Source organism: Hemitrygon akajei, chromosome 11 (genome assembly GCF_048418815.1).
Source record: "Hemitrygon akajei chromosome 11, sHemAka1.3, whole genome shotgun sequence".
Classification (NCBI taxonomy): domain Eukaryota; kingdom Metazoa; phylum Chordata; class Chondrichthyes; order Myliobatiformes; family Dasyatidae; genus Hemitrygon; species Hemitrygon akajei.
This window is the reverse complement of record NC_133134.1, coordinates 98,757,219-98,774,571: the sequence shown is the minus strand read 5'-3', so window position 1 is coordinate 98,774,571 and position 17,353 is coordinate 98,757,219. Positions and strand designations below refer to the sequence as shown.

General features: G+C 44.4%; 1 protein-coding gene across 5 annotated transcripts in view; it reads left to right on the top strand.

The window, feature by feature from the left end:
* LOC140735846 (aryl hydrocarbon receptor nuclear translocator-like) overlaps positions 1-8,200 on the top strand; it is an 84,068-nt gene extending 75,868 nt beyond the window's left edge. For all 5 annotated transcript variants that reach the window (XM_073061365.1, XM_073061366.1, XM_073061364.1 and 2 more), the window contains one exon: positions 1,068-8,200. In XM_073061365.1, coding sequence (XP_072917466.1) covers positions 1,068-1,157 — 90 coding nt within the window. In that variant the 3' untranslated portion in view covers positions 1,158-8,200. The remainder of the gene's footprint in view (positions 1-1,067) is intronic.
* The last annotated feature ends 9,153 nt before the right edge of the window (positions 8,201-17,353 follow it).

Genomic DNA, 17,353 nt, shown 5'->3' with positions numbered 1-17,353 from the left:
CTCCACTCTCTCAACCTCAGAAGTATGTTTCCAATGGTACAAGTAGCCATCACAAACTGAGGTCTTCATTGGATGACTGTGACTACTGTGCCTTGTCAAGTCCTTCACCTGTTGGATCTCACTGTAGATCTCATCCACCCAGACCACCGGAGTAGACGTTGCATGCTAGGACAGGCAGATCCCTATCTCACTGGGGTATGAGGCCAGCTGGCTACCCTCACCTGGTTTAGCCCGATTGTCGAGGCAGTGTACTGGGATGTGGCTGCAGTCGCATGGTACTTGGAGCCACAGGTGAGAGCTGTGTAGCCGGTGGGAACCAAATGTGAGTGAGCTGCCCCAAATGGGCACAACAAGTCACTTCGCCAGAGGTGTTAACTGTCCCTGGACACCCTATACAATCCAACGTCTGTTTATCACTCTTGCCTCAATCACTTAACTCCACATGAGTATCAACCTCGAGTTGTCACAATGAATAAGTTGCCCTTCAATTTCCTGCTAAATCTCTCCCTCTCACCTTAAACTGATGCTCTATAATTCTTGATTCCCCAGCCTTGGAGACAGAAAGTGTGTTCTTCCTATCTCTACTCCCTCAATGATTTTATAGACCTCAATAAGATCAGCCTTCAGTCCCCTACAGGAGAAGGTATGCCTACCCTCATCTTTGGTGAGAGTTCGGTGAGACCCTATCTTATCGCTCCCCCCTGTGATCTTTACTGCCCTCCAACTTTTGGACCATCTGCTCACCCAGACTCGCTACCAGAGCCTCTTGTCTTTCCTACCTGTCACCTGCCAGCTTGTATTCCTTCCCTTCCCCTCCCCGCACCACCTTATTCTGGCATCTGCCTCCTTCCTTTCCAGTTCTGATGAACTGTCTCGGCCCAATATGTTGACTGTTTATCCCTCTCCATAGATGCTGCGTGACTTGCTGAATTCCTCAAGCATTTAGGATTTCCAGCATCTGTGGAATCTGTGTTAAAGAATTTTGCAAATACTGGAAATCCAGAGACCCCTGCCCAACCTCTCCTTGCGTGTTTTAATAATGTTGTGTTTTCCGTTTCACCCCACAGGATATGCTGTCCATCTACGAAGAACAAGGCACCACTTACAACAGCGACGAGTTCTCTGAGCTCCCCATGTTCCCACCGTTCTCGGAGTAGCCCCAAACAACCAGAGGGGAAAGTCAGTCTCGTGTGTTTTGTCTTCTTCTCGTTCAGCACGCCCACTCTCTGCCCATCTCAACAAAAGTGTTGTGTGCGCGTGTGCGTAACTGTGTGCTCGGAAGTACCGTGGTAAAATTCTACCTGCCCTGCACTCTGGGCGATCCGTCGTCAGTGTTGAGCTGTCATAACTGCTCCCCTTTGTGCTTTTGTGGACTTCTCACTCTGAACAGGGAGAAACATCTCAGGAGAAGTCGTGGGGTCTGTCTCTGCCCACGGTCCCATGGAGATGGTGAATCTCCCACCATCTTCAGCCCAATGGCCGGTGCCATTTGCTCCATGCCTCCTTAATCTCCAGTCGTTGCAGTGGGTGAGAGCTTGCTTAGCCACTGTTGAGGGCAGTCAACTCACTGGGCTAAATGGCCTATTTCTGCTCCTATGTAAATGCAAACAGGCTTGTTTCACTGAAGTTGTCTGAGACTACAACCAGAGGTCATGGGTTAAGGGTGAAAGTGAAATGTTTAAGGGCAACATGAGTGGGGTCCTCTTCACTCATAGGGTGGTGAGAGTGTGGAATGAACTGTCAGTGGAGTAATGGATGTGGGTTCAATTTCAACATTTAAAAGAAATGGATGAAAGGGATATCAAGGTGCAGGCGATGGACTAGATGGCCCAAAGGGCCTGTTTCTGTGCTGTATGACTCGGTTTTATTGTCCACTTTTGCCCCAGGACTCTAGAAGCATGGAAGGCCCAGAGGTATTTACAAGGGGTCCTCACACTCTACACCAGCAGGTTTGAGTTCCATCTGGTTAAAGCTCGATGGAGACATTTTCCACTGTCTCACTGCTCCCCAGACCACCCCTCCCCCCCGGCAGCCCCACAAGTGAACTGTGGGGAGGGGGGGCATCACGGTGGTACAGTAGGTAGAACCTCACCACCAAGGACCCAGGTTCGATCCTGACTTCTGCCTGTGGAGTTCTTTTTCTCTTTTTCTTTCTTTTTCTCTCCCTCCCCTCTCTCTCTTTTCTCTCCTCTCTCCCCCACCACCATGCCAGTGCTCCAGTTTCCTCTCACATCCCAGGCCAATTGGACCCCAAGTGTGAGATTATGATAAAATCTCGGTTTGGGGGTGGGAATAAAATGGGCTCAGTGCAAGTGAATTAGCACAGATTCAATGGGCTGGAGGGCCTTGTATGGTGGGTGTTGGACAGGGTCCACTCAGCTCTCCTCTGTGTATAACATCCACAGGATGCACAATAGCAGCCCGCTGAAGTTCTGATGTCAGTTGCACCCAGACACTCACTTGGACAGGCGGGAACACAATGAGAGCACACTACAGGCCTTCGGCACACCATTAATAACCTTCTCCAAGATAAATCTAACCCTTCCCTCCCATGAGCCCCTCCATTTTTCTGTCAATTCTGTGCCTATCTTAGAGTCTCTTAAATGCCCCAATGTTTCTGCCTCTACCGCCTCCCCTGGCAGGGCATTCCATACACCCATTCTGTGTATTTATATTTTTAAAAATCCTACCTCTGACTTCCCTCCTGTACTTTCCTCCAGTTATGTTAAAACTATGCTCCCTGGTATTAGCAGTTTCTGCCCTGGAAAAAAATCTCTGGCTATCCCCTCGATCTATGCCTCTTACTGCAGAAGGAAGGGAGGGAGTTGCAGCAGTGACTAACCCCTGCTAAACAACATCCATTGCCCCCCCCCCCCACTCGAGGGGTGAGTGGTAAACACTGCCGCCCCACGTTGATGGATTTGCGTTCAGAGATAGTCCTGTGCTTTTCCGGTTGAGAAGTGGTGAGCTCACATCTATAACTGGCTGAAGGGTTCTCGTGAGCCATAAGGATCTGTGGGTCATGCCAGGATTCCCTCAGGTAGCTGCAAGTGTAGGATAATACGCTGCTGGCACCAGTACATCTTTACCACAACCCCCCACCTTCACAGATAATCTGCAGTTCAGGCAGGCCACATGAAACAACTCCCCAGCTCCTGCTGCACTGAAGACAAGATGGTGTGGGTGCCTGTGAATCTTGCACAGAATTGAAAGAAGTTATTTTAAACACAAGATCCTGCAGATGCTGAGCAACACACACAAGATACTGGCAGAACTCTGAGTCAGGCAGCGTCAATGGACAGTCACCATTTATGGTTGCTGGCTGGCCTGCTGAGTTCTTCCAGCACTTCGTGTGACCCTTTTGTTTGACAGGGTGGAAGGGGGTTAAGACTTACCAAATTCTCGAACATTATGATTTGCTTCCTAATTCTTCACCATATGTGAATGCCAGCATTTATTGTCGCTCCCTGCTGGCCCCTAAGATTGGCCACATCTGTATTCATTTGGGGCTCACAGATCTCCCTTCCTTGATCAGCATTTCACAGTTCCTGAAATACCAAATTTGCATTGAAGTGCTGATAATCCACTCTCCAACTTGTGCAGATGATTTGCTATCTGGCTTACTGAAGCCAGAAACTCACCTAGTTTGGTTTCCCACACTCTCTTCAGACTTTGAGGCCTTGTTACAATGGAAATTTCGTTTACTGTGAATCAGAATCAGGTTTATTATCATTGACTTGTTGTAAAATTTGTTGTTTTGCGACAGCAGTACGGATCAATCAATACACAAGTTAAAAATATTTTTTTAACACAAGATTCTGCAGATACAGGAAATCCAGAGTAATAGACAAGATACCAGAGGAATTCAGCAGGTTAGGCAGCATCTTTGGCGGGGAATAAAGAGTTGATATTTCAGGCCAAGATCTTTCATTCGGACCCTAAAAGTCGCAATAAGATATATGTATTCATATTCAATAAAAAGAGCAAAATAATGACATTGTGTTCATGAGTTAATTGTCCTTTCAGAAATCTAATGGTGGAGGGTGATGAAGCTCCTTTTAAACTATTCTCAGGCTCCTATACCACCTCTTTAAAGGAGGTAATGAGAAGTGCAACATCCTTTATCTTAAAAATAATTGGACCAAAACTTTGTTGATCCAACACCACCAAATTCCCCAAGCGTTTCAGAGTATTGGAGTTTTGCTACATTTCATCAGGTGAATTGAATTAAATTCCCCAGGTGTGCTGGAGGGGTTTCATCTGGCATCTCTAGGTGAGTAGGTCAGAATTCTGGTTTCTGGTCCAGTGGTTTAGCTACTGCACCACCAAACCACACAGAAACTCAGCCTGCTCCATCGTGGGCTCGAAAAGGTGACATCCATCCTTATGACCCAGGGCATGTTCTCTTCTCATTGCTACCATCAAGGAGATACAGGAGCCTGAAGACACACTCAATGTTTCAGATACAGCTTCTTCCCCTCTGCCATCAGATTTCTGGATGGGTAATGAATCCATGAACACTCACTATTTTTCCCTCTCTTTTTGTACTATATAAGACATAGTGCAAAATGTAATTTATAGTTTTTATTATGTATTGAATTGTACTGCTGCCGCAGATACCAGCGATATTAAAGCTGATTCTGAAATGTGGCCGTGCACCTTGGAACTGAGGGATTCCAAAGCCGGGTTGCTGGGTTTTGTTTCAACCTTCGTGCTATACAGATGCTGTTTAATAGTTTTTATCACAAAATGTACTTCTGCATAGGTGGCATGTTCACTTCTATACCAGCCTTGAGAGTTTTCATATGTTTGCAGTTCAACAATGTTTCCCTTGGGTGTGTGTATGTATATGTATGTGTGTGTTTTTTTTTAATGTTGTAACATAGATCTGTATTGAACTCGTGAATAGCCCAGAAGTTGATTGACCCATTCTTTCTTTAATCCCTTTTAAAAAAAAAATCATTGTAATTCACTTTTTCTTTTCGGGCTGTTTTGTAAATAAGTATTGGTCGGGTGGGAGGGAAATAGGAAATGGGGACATTTTAAGTAACTTTTTATGAAAATTGTACATATATATATGTGTGATATATATAGTTTTAATGTGACGCGGTATTGGTCATAGCAGCAGAGAGGAAATGGTTGTGTTTTGTTGAGGTGGTGATGCAATTTCGGTGCACCCAGTGACCAGTTAAATGAATCCACTCTGATAGGGTGTCACAGCCGCTGTGGTAAGAAGGCTGTAATTCAGGGCCAGTGCCCAGGAGTAATGCTAGACTGAGTGCCCTAAATTGGCCCGACACTGTCCGCTTTCTCTCCCTTTCCTCTTTGGATAGCGCCACGCACTGTCGAGATGTGTGCTCCACCTCTGGAGTCTGCACTAGTCGCTGGTGTCACTTCCTTCCACCAGCACCAGCAGGGTCCCTTCTCACTCACCACCTTTCCTTTAACATCCCCAGCACTGGGATTTTTGGTAGCTGTCAGTTCTGAAGTTCACAGGACTGAACTGGGACTTACGGGCCATCTCCCCCTCCATTTTGATCTTGCTGGTAAACATTGTCAAGGAAACATCTATGTTTAAACCCTCACAATGAATCTGCCTCTTAATTATGATTCAGGGCAGAACAGCGCACATAATCCCTTCCTGGTAAATTTTGTCAGCAGACTTTCTGTGCTTAAACCCTCTCTGTGAACCTGTTTCTGAAGTACAGCTCAAATCAGGACAGTATACAAATACTTTCATACAATAGTGGTGTTTCTCGACCAAGTCCGTTTATTTGGGCCCTGTTATTAATATACACGGAGACACTACACGATCCAGTAGTTTGCGTTCCAATGATTACATGCAGATTTCACAAACTCATTACATCTTCATATGGGATCTTGCCGGGGCTGTTTCTAACACCCTGGCAAATGGCACTTTACTTCCTTTACTAGACACCAGTTTCCGTTATTCCCCTTACAGTCAGCGATTCTTGTCCTTCTGACCTGACTCGGGTGACCCACTTTGCTTCCTTGACCAGACACCTGTTTCTGCTCTTCTTCCTGAAGTCAGTGATCCTTCTGTCCTGACTCAAGTTATCTCATCATTTGTCATCCTGCACCCAAGCTCTATTCTAAATGTCATCACCAGTTAACGGGACCTTGAAAACCTGCACTCATTCCTCTGTCATACTATTCACCTTTGCAGAAGGAGAACAGCCAGTCACCACACTGTTCTAAAGTTAGGACAAAGAAATGCCATTTTTATACAGAAATTGACTAGTTGGATATTGATGTTAACCAATTGGTAACCTTGTGAATGTTCAAATTCTTTCTTTGCATAATTAATCACCAATCACACTACAGTAGTACAGGTTTTAATAGCCAATAGAATCTACTTGTTTGTCATTCAACTGTAGATGAAAGCCTATGAATACAGCCAAACAAAACAGTATTATTCTGGGCAAAACACAGCACCTACAGTCATACACAGCACAAGGCACATACAGCACACAAGTTACAGCCAATAATTATTGAAGGCCAGTAATACTTCAGAATTAGTAAAGTAAGTGTTACCTGAGAATCCTTTGTTTACATCTTTGTCTTGGAATGCTAAATGGACTCCCGCTTTGCAAAGGGGAACTATGCTCTTTATCATCTGGGTTGACTGCACACAGTCTGACATTGTTGACCCTTACCTTGTCATGACATCCACACAACTTCCATCTGCCCATCTCTGCAACAGCGACCTGCGTCTTGCAATCCAAACGCTTCCCTGCTCTTGGTACAGACCTGTTTCTTCTAAGTGACCTTTAAGCCACCTCCGCTATTGCTTGATTTCTTCATACCTCTCTCTAATTTGCACAACACTTACATTGACCACATTACAAATTTAAGAATTTACAGATTTATTTATCAAACGTAAAACAAAACTTACATAAGTCAAAGATCTGAAATCACACCAGCAAATGCTGGAAATACTTGGTAGATCAGGCAGCATCTGTGGAGAGAGAGAGAGTACAATGTTCTGATAAAAGGACATCATCCCAAAACAATAACCGTGGCTGCTGCCTGACCTACTGATGGTTCAGGAATAAGATTCGGATTTGCCAGCATGATGAGAATAGGTATTTTAGTTCTGGAGTTCTGGTACAGGCCCTTCCTCTTGTATCAGCCATTTCTGCCCTGGGGGGAGAGGGTCTTTTTTCTGTCTACGCTATCTACGTTAGTTATCTGGACCCATAAGTTATGTTGACCTTTTAACCTACTCCAAGATCAATCAAACTGCTCCCTCCATTTTTCTTCCATCTATTTGCCTAAGAGTCTTAAATGTCCCTAATGTATATCTGCCTCTACACATTCACCACTCTGTAAAAAATATATATAAATATTTTTAAAAAACAACAACTACCTCTAACATTTACCCTTTAATTTCTTACAATCACCTTAAAAGTTGTGCTGTCTTGGATTAGCCACTGCTGCCCTGGCAAGAAGGTGCTGGTGTTATTCACTATCAGTGCCTCCTCATCCTGTACACCTCTATCAAGTCACCTCTCATCCTTACCTTCGAAGGGAAAAGCCCGAGCTTCCTCAGCTTATCCTCATAAGACATGCTCTGTGATCCAGGCAGCATCCTGGTAAATCTCCTGTGCACCCTCTATAAAGCTGTCACATCCGTCCTGTAATGAGGTGACCAGAACTGAACACAGTACTTCAAGTGTGGTCGAACCAGGGTGTGATAGAGCTGCAACATTACCTCATGCTTGTGAACTCAATCCCCCAGCTAATGAAGACCAACACACCATACTCCTTCTTACTCACCCTATCAGCTTTGAGTGATCTATGGACTTGGAGGCTGTGACAATCCAGAGGACACCCTGCCAACCACCTTGCCTTGCAATTAGTGAGTCTAGTATTACTACTCCACCGCAGAACCACCTCTTTTTAATTTGTATCTCAAGCCTGGAGAGTTTACACTTGAAAGTGAGGGTGTGTCTATAGTATTCTCCCTTGGATGGACAGTGGGACTCTTGGATGCCCATGCATAGTAGAGACAGAGACTGGTTGAGTTTAAAAGCTTTTTTTGGATTTTGCTGTTCTAATCTTTTCTCCCTTATGACCCTCGGTGTCTCCTGTACATGGTTTTATTCCACTTATTTATTCAGATTAATACATTATTAATCTTCTCATTACATTATTAATAAAGAGGAAAGAGAATCAATTTTTTGCGTGTCTCAAGATTTTGTTATAACAAATGTCTTGCAGTCCTGCCTAAGAACTTGGGTGGAAATAAATTGGTTTATTATGGTCACATGGACTGAGACAGTGAAAAGCTGTTGAGCCATCGAAATACATCACTTCATCACATCAGTACATAGATGTAGTACAAAGGAAAAGAATAGCAGAATAAAGATAAGGTACCTGATTTGTCAGGTGTACATTAAAAGTGAAATGTACCAAGGGGAACCGATATCCTTGCAGGCAAGTTTTCTAGAGTGTTGGGGAAGGTTTAAGCTAATTTTGCGGGGGTGGGGGTGGGGGAGATGAGAACCAGTGTGATTACAAGAAGAGACAATGTGTAGTAAGACTGTCAGGAAGAACAGGCAGCTGATCAGACAAAGTTGGGATGAGTTGCAGTGTAAAAAGGGAGGGAAAAAATGAAAAGTGTAATGTATTCAGAACTAAAGGCGTTCTTTAAATGCGTACAATAATGTAGATGATCTTGTAACAGTTAAGGACTGGCAGGTATCACGTTATGGGTATCACTGTGTTGTGGCTGAAAGAAGATTATAGTTGGGAGCTTAATATCCAGGGATGCACCCTTGTATCTACAGGACAAGCAGGGTGGTGTGGCTCTTGGCAAAAATTGAAATCAAGTCCTTGGAGGTGACATAGGATTGGAAGATGTAATATCGTGGGTAGATCTAAGAAACTGCAAGGGTAAAAGAAAACCCTGATGAGAATTGTACACAGGCCTCTGAACAGTAGCCAGGTGTGTGCTACGAATTACAATGCAAGATAGCAAAGGCATGTCAAAATGCAGTATTATGATAGTCACAAGTGAGAAAATCTGCAGATGTAAGAAATCCAAGCAACACACACAAAATGCTGGAGGAACTCGGCAGGCCAGGCAGCATCTGTGGAAGAGATGAGTAGAGCTAAAAAATGGGGAGAGGTGAGGGAGAAACACAAGGTGGTAGGTTAAACTGGGAGGGGCTGGGGTGAAGTAAAGAACTGGTTAAAGAGATACAGAGCCAGAGAAGGGGGAATCTGATAGGAAAGGACAGAAGGCAATGGAAGAAAGAAAGGGAGGAGGAGCACCGGAGGGAGGCGATGGGCAGGCAAGGAGACGAGGCGAAAGAGGGAAAAGCAGATGGGGAATGGTGAAGGGGGGGTGGGGCTGTTAACCAGGAGTTCAAGAAATCAATGTTCCCGCCGTTAGGTCGGAGGCTATCCAGACAGAATACAAAGTGTTGCTCCTCCAACCTGAGTGTGGCCTCATTGTGACAGTAAAGGCCATGGATAAACATTTAAAATGGGAAGTGGAATTAAAACGGGTGGCCATGGGGAGATCCCGCTTTTTCTGGCGGATGGAGCGTAGGTGCTCGGTGAAGCAGACTCCCAAGCTACGTCGGGTCTCACTGATATACAGGAGGCCACACTGGGAGCACCGGACACAGTATATGACCCCAACAGGTGAAGTGTCGCCTCACCTGGAAGGTCTGTTTGGGGCCCTGAGTGGTAGTGAAGGAGGAGGTTTAGGGACAGATGCAGCACTTGTTCCACTTGCAAGGATAAGTATCAGGATACTGCCTGGCCTGCTGAATTCCCCCAGCATTTTGTGTCTGTTGATTATGATAGTCATGGAGGATTTCAATGTGCAGGTAGATTGGGAAAATTAGGTTGGTGCTGGATCCCAAGAGAGAGAATTTGTAGAATGCCTTCAAGATGGCTTTCTAGAGCAGTTTCTGGTTGAGCCCACTTGAGGATCAGTGATTCTGGATTGGGTGTTGTGTAATGAACCAGATTTGATTAGCAAACTTAAGATAAAGGAACCCTTAAGAGACAATGATCACAATATGATAGAATTCACCCTTCAATTTGAGAGGGAGAAGTCAGATGTGACGTACCACACCAGGTTTTAAAAGGGAGAGGAAAAACATTCAACAGTCTTTTCAATGGAAGCAAGAGGCTGAGAGAGGAAGACTGAAGGCATCGTGGAGAGGTCGTTTTTCTTTAACAGCTCGGGGAAAAGAGGCTAGACTGTGCAGGCACGTGACGTAGCATGCCAAGGTTTAAAAGAAAGACTGCCATATACAGCAGCCATCGTTGGAGTGGGACGGCTTTGGCTCAATCAGGCTTCGGCGAGAAACAGGCAGAGGTCTCAAGGGTAGGTTCCAGTTTTTCTTTGTTCAGACTAGAGAATATGCCAGGCAGGATGTCGGAGTGCTCCTCTTGCAGGATGTGGGAAGTCAGGGAGACCTCCGGTGTCCCTGACAATGATACCTGCAAGAAGTGCATCCAGCTGCAGCTCCTAACAGCACACACAAAATGCTGGTGTCAGTCCTGACGAAGGGTCTCAGCCCAAAACGTTGACAGTGCTTCTCCTTATAGAGGCTGCCTGGCCTGCTGTGTTCCACCAGCATTTTGTGTGTGTTGTTTGAATTTCCAGCATCTGCAGATTTCCTCGTGTTTGCAGCTCCTAACAGACCACGTTAGGGAGCTGGAGCTGGATGACCTCCACATCATTCGGGAGACTGAGCAGTTTATAGATAGTAGCTTCCAGGAGGTAGTTACACCTAAGAAACAGGGCACAGGTAATTGGGTTACCATCAGGCAAGGGAAGTGGAAAGGGCAGGTAGTGCAGGGTTCCCCTGTGGCCATTCCCCTCCAAAACAGGTATACCGATTTGGATACTGTTTGGTGGGGGGGGGGGGGGGGGGGGTTGGCTTACCTGGGACAAGCTGTGGCAACTGGATCTCTGGCATTGAGTCTGGTTCTGCAGTGCAGAAGGGAGGGAGGAAGAAGAGGAGAGCGGTAGTGATAGGGGACTCCATTGTCAGGGGTACAGACAGGAGATCCTGTGGTCATGACAGAGACTCCCGGATGGTTTGTTGCTTCCTGGGTGCCAGGGTCAGGGATGTCTCTGATCGTGTGCACAGCATTCTGAGGTGGAAGGGTGATCAGCTAGATGTCATGGTACACATCGGTACCAATGACATAGGTAGAAAGAGTGAGGAGGTCCTGAAGAGTGAGTACAGAGAGCTTGGTAGGAAGTTGAAAAACAGGACCTCGAGGGTAGTAATCTCCGGATTGCTGCCTGTGCCTCGTGCCAGTGAGGGTAACAGTAGGATGCTCTGGCAGATGAACACATGACTGAGAAACTGGTGGAGGGGGCAGGGCTTCAGATTTCTAGATCATTGGGACCTCTTCTGGGGCAGGTGGGACCTGTACAAGAGAGACGGGTTACACCTGAACTACAAGGGGACCAATATACTTGCAGGGAGGTTTGCTAGTGTTATTGGGGAGGGTTTAAACTATGTTTGTAGATTTGCAGGGGATGGAAACCAGAGTGCCAGAGTAGATAATGGAACGGGGGTAAAAATAAATGATGTTAGTAGTTCATGCAAAGTCACAAATAGTAAGGTTGTGTGTGGTGGTAATAATCTTCTGAGGTGTGTATATTTCAATGTGAGGAGTATTATGGGAAAGGCAGATGAGTTGAGGGCCTGGATTGACACATGGAATTATGACATCATAGCCATTACTGAAACTTAGCTACAGGAGGGGCAGGACTGGCAGCTCAATGTTCCAGGGTTCCGATGTTTCAGACGTGATAGAGGCAGAGGGATGAAGGGTGGGGGGGGGGGGGGGGGTTGGCTTTGCTAGTCAGGGAAAATATTACAGCAGTGCTTCAGCAGGATAGATTAGAGGGCTTGTCTACCGAGGCCATATGGGTGAAGCTGAGAGGAAAGGTATGACCACATTAATAGGGCTGTATTATAGACCACCCAATAGTCAGCGAGAATTGGAGGAGCAAATCTGCAGAGAGATAACAGACAACTGCAGGAGACAGAAAGTTCTGATTGTAGGGGATTTTAATTTTCCACACATTGATTGGGACTTCCATACTGTTCAAGGTCTAGATGGGTTAGAGTTTGCAAAATTTGTTCAGGGAAGTTTTCTAAATCAATATATAGATGTACCAACTAGGGAGGATGCAATATTAGATCTCCTATTAGGAAATGAGTTAGGGCAGGTGACGGAAGTGTGTGTAGGGGAACACTTTGGTTCCAGTGATCATAACGTCATTAGTTTCAACTTGATCATGGATAACGATAGATCTGGTTCTCGGGTTGAAGTTCTAAACTAGAAAAAGGCCAAATTTTTAAAAATGAGAAAGGATCTAAAAAGTGTGGATTGGGACAGGTTGTTCTCTGGCAAGGATGTGATAGGTAAGTGGGAGGCCTTCAAAGGAGAAATTTTTGGGAGTGCAGAGTTTGTATGTTCCTGTCAGGGTTAGAGGAAAAATGAATAAGAATAAGGAACCTTGGTTCTCGAGGGATATTGGAACTCTGATAAAGGAGAAGAGAGAGATGTATAACATGTATAGGCAACAGGGAGGAAATAAGATGTTTGAGGAGTATAAAAAGAGTAAGAAAATACTTAAGAAATAAATCAGGAGGGCTAAAAGAAGACGTGAGGTTGCTTTGGCAGTCAGGGTGAAGGTGAATCCTAAGAGCTTCTACAGATATGTTAAGAGCAAAAGGATAGTAAGGGATAAAATTGGTCTTCTTGAAGATCAGAGTGGTCGGCTATGTATGGAACCAAAAGAAATGGGAGAGATATTAAATGGGTTTTTTGCATCTGTATTTACTAAGGAAACTGGAATGGAGTCTATGGAAACAAGGCAAACAAGTAGGGAGGTCATGGAACTTATACAGATTAAGGAGGAGGAGGTGCTTGCTGTCTGGAGGCAAATCTGTAGATAAATCCCCAGGACCTGACAGGGTATTCCCTCGGACCTTGCAGGAGACTAGTGTTGAAATTGCAGGGGTCCTGGCAGAAATATTTAAAATGTCGATATCCACAGGTGAGGTGCCGGAGGATTGGAGGATAGCTCATGTAGTTCCGTTGTTTAAAAAAGGCTCAAAAAGTAAGCCGGGAAATTATAGGCCGGTAAGTTTGACATTGGTAGTGAGTAAATTATTGGAAGGAATACTAAGAGATAGGATCTACAAGTATTTGGATAGACAGGGACTTGATAGAAACAGTCAGCATAGCTTTGTGTGTGATAGGTCATGTTTAACAAATCTATTAAAGTTTTTTGAGGAAGTTACCAGGAAAGTGAATGAAGGGAAGGCAGTGGAAGTTGTATACATGGACTTCTGTAAGGCCTTTGACGAAGTCCCACATGGGAGGTTAGTTAGGAAGATTCAGTCGCTAGGTATACATGGAGAAGTAGTAAACTGGATTAGACATTGGCTCAATGGAAGAAACCAGAGAGTGGTAGTGGAGGATTGCTATTCTAAGTGGAGGCCTGTGACTAGTGGTGTCCATTGTTATTTTTCATCTATATCAATGATCTGGATGATAATGTGGCAAATTGGATCAGCAAATTTGCCTATGATACAAAGATTGGAGGTGTAATGGACAGTGAGGAAGGTTTTCAAAGCTTGCAGAGGGATTTGGACCAGTTGGAGGAATGGGCTGAAAAATGGCAGATGGAGTTTAATGCGGACAAGTGTGAGGTATTGCACTCCAGAAGGTCAAACCAAGGTAGTACATACACGGTAAATGGTAGGACACTGAGGAGTGCAGTAGAACAGGGGGATCTGGGAATACAGATACATAATTCCCTAAAAGTTGCATCACAAGTAGATAGGGTCATAAAGAAATCTTTTGGTACATTGGCCTTTATAAATCTAAGTATTGAGTATAAGAGTTGGAATGTAATGGTGAGGTTGTATAAGACATTGGTGAGACCGAATTTGGAGTATTGTGTGCAGTTTTGGTCACCTAATTACAGGAAGGATATTAATAAGGTTGAAAGAGTGCAGAGGAGGTTTACAAAGATGTTGCTGGGACTTGAGAAACTAAGTTACAGAGAAAGGTTGACTTGGTTAGGACTTTATTCCCTGGAACATAGGAGAATGAGGGGTGATTTGATAGAGGTGTATAAAATTATGATGGGAAGAGATAGAGTGAATGCAAGCAGGATTTTTCCACTGAGGCTAGGGGGGAAAAATACCAGAGGTCACAGGTTAAAGGTGAAGGGGGAAAGTTTAAAGGGAACATTAGGGCGGGCTTCTTCACGCAGAGAGTGGTGGGAGTGTGGAATGAGCTGCCAGATGAAGTGGTAAATGCAGGCTCACTTTTGACATTTAAGAAAAACTTGGACAGGTACATGGATGAGAGGGGTATGGAGGGATATGGGCCAGGTGCAGGTCGGTGGGACTAGGCAGAAAAATGGTTTGGCACAGCCAAGAAGGTCCAAAAGGCCTGTTTCTGTGTTGTAATGTTCTATGGTTCTATGTATCAGTATTACGGTGGAGTAAAGGGAGAGAGGAGCTGGCCAAATTTGGAAGGGGACACTAGCAATGATGATGGAGAGTAGCAATGACTGAAGTTTCTGGGAGCAATTTGGAAGGTGCGGGATAGATACATCCCAAAGAAGAAGTATTTTGAAGGTGATTGACAAGGGAAGTCAAAGCCAATATAAAAGCAAGAGAGGGCTTGTAAGAGGGTAAAAATTGGTGGGAAGTTAGAGAATTGGGAAAGCTAAAAACCAACAGGAAGCTACTAAAAAGCCAGGGGAGGGGTGGGTAGAAATATGAAGGTAAGCTGGTCAACAATACCAAAGAAGATGCCAAAAGTTTTCTGAGGCAGTAATGGGGAACAAGGAAATGGCGGACGAACTGAACAAGTATATTGCATAATTCTTCACTTTGGAAGGCACTAGCAGTATGCCTGAAGTTCAAGAGTGTCGGGGGCCAGAAGTGAGTGCAGTTGCCATTATGAGGGAGAAGGTCTGAAGGTAGATAAGTCACCTGGACCAACTAGATTACATTCCAGGGTTCTGACAGAGTAGCTGAAGAGACTGCGGAAGGATTAGTAATGATCTTTAAAGAATCGGTAGATTCTGACATGGCAACACACACAATCTGCAGATTTTTCAGCATTTTCCAGCATCTACAGGTCTTCTCTCGTCTGAGATTCTTGCATGGTTCCAGAAGATTGGAAAATTGTATGTGGCACTTCACTCTTTAAGAACATTGGGAGGCAGAAGAAAAGAAATTGCAGGCCAGTTAGCCTACCACAGTGGTTGGGAAGACGTTGAAATCGATTGTTAAGGACGTGGTTTCGGGAAGATACGGTTTTGGAGACACATGATGAAATAGGCCAAAGTCAGCATGATTTCCTTAAGGGAAAATTTTGGCTTGACAATTCTGTTGGAATTCTTTGATGAAATAACATGCAAGACAGACAAGAGGATGGATGTTGGGTACTAAGATTTTCAGAAGGCCTTTGAGTAGGTGCTTCACACAATGCTGCTTAATAAGATAAGATGCCATGGTACTACAGGAGATATATCAGCATGGAGAGAGCATTGGCTAATTGTCAGGAGGCAAAGAGTGGAAATAAAGGAGCCTTTTCTGATTGTGTGCCAGTGACTAGTGGTGTTCCATAAGAGTCAATATTGGGACCGCATCTTTTTATGTTGTATGTCAATGATTTGGAGGGCAGAATTGATGGCTTTGTGGCCAAGTTTGTGGACAGTATGAAAATAGATGGAGGGGCAGGTAGTTTTGGAGGAAGCAGGGAAGACATTAGGAGAATGAGCAAAGAAGTGGTAGATGGAAAACAGTGTCAGACAGTTTATGGTTGTGCACTTTGGTAGAAAGAATAAAAGCATAAACTGTTTTCTAAACAGCCAGAAAATTCAAAAATCTGAGGTGCAAAAAAGGACTTGGGAATCTTTGTGCAGGGTTCCCTAAAGATCGTCTTGCAAGTTGAGTCAATGGTGAGGGAGGCAAATGCTTTAAGGCCTAGATGTTTCCTATGTTGGGGGAATCTAAGACCAGAGGAGACAGCCTCAAAACAGGGGAATGTCCATTTAGAATTGAGATGAGGAGGATTTCTTTAGCCAGAGGGTGGTAAATCCACAGGTGGCTGTGGAGGCCAGGTTATTAGGTGTACTTAAGGCAGAGGTTGATTGATAATTGATTGGTCAGGACATGAAAGGTTACGGGGAGAAGGCAGGAGAATGGGGTTGAGACGGAAATAGACCAGCCATGATGAAATAGTGGAGCAGACTCAGTGGGCTAAATGACCTAATTCTGCTTCTATGTCATATGGGATGGTCATTTTCATCAACAAGCAAAACAGTCTGAGAATGTGCTGGGGGGGCCAGTCTGCAAGTATTGCTTCTGGTGTCAACATAGCACGCCCACAAGATTACCCGTACATCTTTGGAATGTGGGAGGAAACCCATGTGGTCACAGAGAGAACTTACGAAATCCTTACAGGGCTGTGAATTGAACCGATCACTGGCACTGTAAAGCATTGCACGGACTGCTTAGAGAAATTTTGGAAAGATGTTTTTATAACTTTATCCTGTATTCTGAATCACCACTTAGAACCTAACCCTTTAATTGCTGTTTGGTTTCTTGGGTGAGACAGATATACGCTTGAGTTCGACTAAATGTCGAATATTATCTTTTGCTTCTCTCCTGGCTAGATGTCTAATCCTCCTTAGATGGAGAGATGTTGCCCCGCCCACGCATGCTCAATGGCTTAACGATATCATGTCCTGTTTAGACCTTGACAAAATCCATTATTCAATTTTTAATTCGGATATAAAGTTTCATAAGGTCTGGGGACCTTTTATTGAGTATTTTCATAATTTTCCTCTTAATTAAGTTTTTTTTTTCAGTCCCTTGCTTTCAGCTCTTTTTTTTGGTAGTAGGCATTATTATCTTCTGTTCTTAAGTGTATTTACAGTTTTGGGGGTTTGAATATTCTGATTTATATTTTGTCTTGATTGGTCTGGAGTTTTTTTGTTGTGGGGCTTGGGGAGGATACTAACTTTACATGACTATCTTATTTTGTATTATATTACTATTGTATGTTTATCTTGCACTGTACTAATTTTCTACTTTGTTTTGGGTTTTTTTTTTATTTGTAGTGTTGTAGAAAATGCATTAAAAAATCAATTAAAAAAAGTCTATTGCATCACTTTTTCCGAGCTCTATGCCCAGAGTCGGCACGAGAAAGGTGTAGCTTTCTAGTCACACGACCCCCGGCAGCTAACTCACTGCTCCCGGTGTTCTGTGTTCTCCCACGCTTCAGTCAGGGGCACCGGCCTAGAATC